Below are 3,862 nucleotides of genomic sequence, written 5' to 3' on the forward strand. Positions count from 1 at the left end.
AGGAGATCGAGACCATCCTGGCTAACATGGTGAAACCCCGTCTCTACTAAAAATACAAAAAACTAGCCGGGCGAGGTGGCGGCCGCCTGTAGTCCCAGCTACTCGGAGGCTGAGGCAGGAGAATGGCGTAAACCTGGGAGGTGGAGCTTGCAGTGAGCTGAGATCCGGCCACTGCACTGCAGCCTGGGCGACAGAGCAAGACTTCGTCTCAAAAAAAAAAGACCTGGAGAGGAAGGGGGAAACCCAGTGGGATGGAAATGGGTTGACCTTGACCACTGACCAGGAAGGGGGAGAGCTGCACAGGCCCAGAGCCTGGAATTAAGGGGCAGGTTCTGGGAGCAGGACAGGGCTACAATATGAGAAGGGACAGAGGAGGTGCAGAACTGGAAGACACATGTAAGGCTAGGAGAGAAGGATCGAGGGGTCAGGCCCTCAGGAAATGGGCAAGACCCAGGGTGGACCCAGCTGATGAGAGAGACTTAAGTACGAGGCAGCAAAGAAATGACGGATGACAGGCCGGGCGTGGTAGCTCACCCCTGTAATCCCAGCACTTTGGGAGGCCGAGGCGGGTGGATCACCTGAGGTCAGGTGTTCGAGACCAGCCTGACCAACATGGTGAAACCCTGTCTCTACTAAAAATATAAAATTAGCCAGGTATGGTGGTGCATGCCTGTAATCCCAGCTACTTGGGAGGCTGAGGCAGGACGGTCACTTGAACCCGGGAGGCAAGAGGTTGCAGTGAGCTGAAATTGCACCATTGCACTCCAGCCTGGGCAACAAGAGTGAAACTCCGTCTCAAAAGAAAAAAAGAAATGATGGATGTCTTGGTGTCCTGCAGTGTGTTTGGGAGAATTTGAACAAGTAGAACTTCAACAACAAAAAACTGAGGGCTGAGCACAGTGGCTCCTACCTGTAATCCCAGCACTTTGGGAGGCCAAGGCGGGAGGACTGCGTGAGGTCAGGAGGTCATGGCCAGCCTGTGCAACACAGAAAGACGCCATCTCTATAAAAAATAGAAACAAATTAGCTGGGTGTGGTGGCATGCTCCTGTAGTCCCAGCTGCTGGGGAGGTTGAGGTGGGAAGATTGCTGGAGCCCAGAGGTTTGGGGCTGCAGTGAGTTGTGATTGCACCACTGCACTCCAGCCTGAGTGCCAGGGAAAAGAAAAGAAAAGAAAAGAAAAAAAAAGAAAAAAACTCAAGTCACATACATTCACTGCATAAACACGGATCATCCTTACGTGACCACTCAGAAAGCTTACAGTCACTGAGTCTTATAATTCTTGATAATGACAAGAGTTGCATTTTTGCTTTCTCCAAATCACTCCCAAGGAGAGAGAAGCCTCCGGACAAGAAGCTGGTTGTTCGCAGCTCTAGGGACAACTGTGAGTTGGAAACCAGGAGTGCTAAGATTTCTCCTCCCTCCTCCGAACCCACATTCTGCCACCAGAACGCCAGTGCCTGAGTTCCTAGCAGAAGCAGCCACCTCCAGTCCCCTCCGGGCATCAGCCAGGACTACAAAACGTGTCCCGCCAGACCAAGTCCAGCCCTCCAACCTCAGTTCATGACCCCGGCCTTGGCATTCTGTCCACTCTCCCAGACCCGAATTTCTCCTAAAAGATTCTCACTTTCAAATCTCTGCTCTGGGCCGGGTGCTGTGGCTCACACCTGTAATCCCAACACTTTGGGAGTCCCAGGTGGGAGGATGGCTTGAGGCCAGGAGTTTGAGAGCAGCCTGGGCAACACAGTTAAGATTCCATCTCTACAAAAAACAAACAATTTCTGCTCTGGACCCCAAGTCTTTGCGACAGCTTTCTTTTTATTTTCTGTTTTTTGAGACGGAGTCTCCCTGTGTTGCTCAGGCGGGAGTGCAGTGGCGTGATCTTGGCCTCACTGCAAAGTTCGCCTCCTGGGTTCAAGCGATTCTCTTGCCTCAGCCTCCCCAGTAGCTGGGACTACAGGTGTGCGCCACCACACCCGGCTGATTTCATGGCAGCTTTCTCTAAGTGTAGCAATCTTGCTACTTCCATCTCCCAGTGTGGTTCTGGGCCCTGCCCCTGTCCTCTCTGAAACCTCACAGTGACCCGTTCTTCCTAGACGTCCTCACCCAGTGTGATTTTGAGGACGACGCCAAACCCCTCTGTGACTGGTCCCAAGTGTCTGCAGATGATGGAGACTGGGTTCGAGCCAGCGGGCCCTCTCCCACCGGCACCACCGGGCCTCCCGGGGGGTACCCCAATGGAGGTAAGGGGCTACGGTTTTCGGGGGACCATGAGCAGGGAGGTGGCTGGGAGGTGGGGATGGCTAGATGGAGGGAGAAGGGAGGCAACCAGATCAGAGTGCCTGGGCTCTGAGAAGGGGATGGGTGGGGGCAGCCCTCGGAGGTGACTGGGCCTCAGGGTCCTGGGCTCTGCCTCCCCCAGAGGGCAGCTATCTGCATATGGAATCGAACAACTTCCACCGTGGGGGCGTGGCCCGCCTGCTCAGCCCCAACCTATGGGAGCAAGGACCCCTCTGCGTGAACTTCGCCTACCACATGTTTGGGCTGTCTTGGGGCTCCCAGCTCAGGCTGCTGCTGCTCTCGGGTGAAGAGGGCCGCCGCCCCCACGTGCTCTGGAAACACGGAAACACCCAGAGACCCTCCTGGATGCCCACCACCGTCACCGTGCCCGTAGGGTTCACCCTGCCCACCCGGGTAAGGCCAGGGGCAAACTGTGGGACCTCGGGGGAAATCTGGGTGTTGGGGAGGCTGGGGGTGGAGGTGTGGCAAAAAGGGATTGTGGGGGCCAAGCTATCTAAAATCAGGAAGGAAACTAGGAGCTAGGAGGCCTGGCTGAGGGGCTCATGGGGTTGGGTCCATTTATCCTCTTGCAGCTGATGTTTGAGGGAACACGGGGTAGCACTGCCTACCTGGACATTGCCCTGGATGCCCTCTCTATTCGCCGGGGCTCCTGCAATCGCGGTGAGTCCCTGTCCCTCCTCCTCCCTCCGCCTGCCCTCGGACCCTTTTCTCTCTGCCTTGCACAACTATCCAGGGTGGCAGGAACAGTTCATGGGCCAGGAGTCTAGTTGCTTCCTCTGCCTCTGCCCTCCACGCCAGAGGCAGAGACCACTCCACTGCACTCCAGACTGGGTGACAGAACAACACTCTGCCTCAAAAAAAAAAAAAAAAAAAAGAAGAATGAAAGGTGGCAGAGAAAGGAGATGAGGAGCTGGCTGTACTGGGTCTGCCGGGTGGAGCTTGTAGGGCTTTGACTCTGGTAGCAGCCACGCCTAAAGAGAGGTCTCCGCCCAGCACTGTGGCTCAGGCCTGTAATCTTAGCACCTTGGGAGGCCAAGGTGGGAGGATGGTGTGAGGCCAGGAGTTTGAGATCAGCCTGGGCAACATAGGGAGACCCTGATGTCTACAAAAGAATTTATTTATTTATTTATTTGAGACGGAATTTCACTCTTGTCACCCAGGCTGGAGTGCAGTGGCGCGATCTTGGCTCACTGCAACTTCCGCCTCTTGGGTTCAAATGATTCTCCTGCCTCAGTCTCCCAAGTAGCTGGGATTACAGGTGCCCACCACCATGCCTGGCTAATTTTTGTATGTTTAGTAGAGCTGGGGTTTCATTGTGTTGGCAAGGCTGTTCTAGAACTCTTAACCTCAGGTGATCTGCCCACCTCAGCCTCCCAAAATGCTGAGATTACAGGCATAAGCCACCACGTCTGGCCAAAAACTTTTTAAAAATTAGCTGGGTTGGCCGGGCGCGGTGGCTCAAGCCTGTAATCTCAGCACTTTGGGAGGCCTAGACGGGTGGATCACGAGGTCAGGAGATCAAGACCATCCTGGCTAACACGGTGAAACCCCGTCTCTACTAA

The 3,862-nt window shown here is 54.8% G+C and overlaps 1 protein-coding gene across 1 annotated transcript in view; it reads left to right on the forward strand.

The window, feature by feature from the left end:
- Positions 1-3,862, forward strand: part of ZAN (zonadhesin) — a 71,883-nt gene that overhangs the window by 558 nt on the left and 67,463 nt on the right. Inside the window, 4 exon segments of the mRNA XM_011943959.1 lie at positions 1,331-1,383; positions 2,096-2,242; positions 2,422-2,693; positions 2,873-2,960. Coding sequence (XP_011799349.1) covers positions 1,331-1,383; positions 2,096-2,242; positions 2,422-2,693; positions 2,873-2,960 — 560 coding nt within the window.

Source organism: Colobus angolensis, unplaced genomic scaffold, assembly GCF_000951035.1.
Source record: "Colobus angolensis palliatus isolate OR3802 unplaced genomic scaffold, Cang.pa_1.0 Scaffold222, whole genome shotgun sequence".
Lineage (NCBI taxonomy): Eukaryota > Metazoa > Chordata > Mammalia > Primates > Cercopithecidae > Colobus > Colobus angolensis.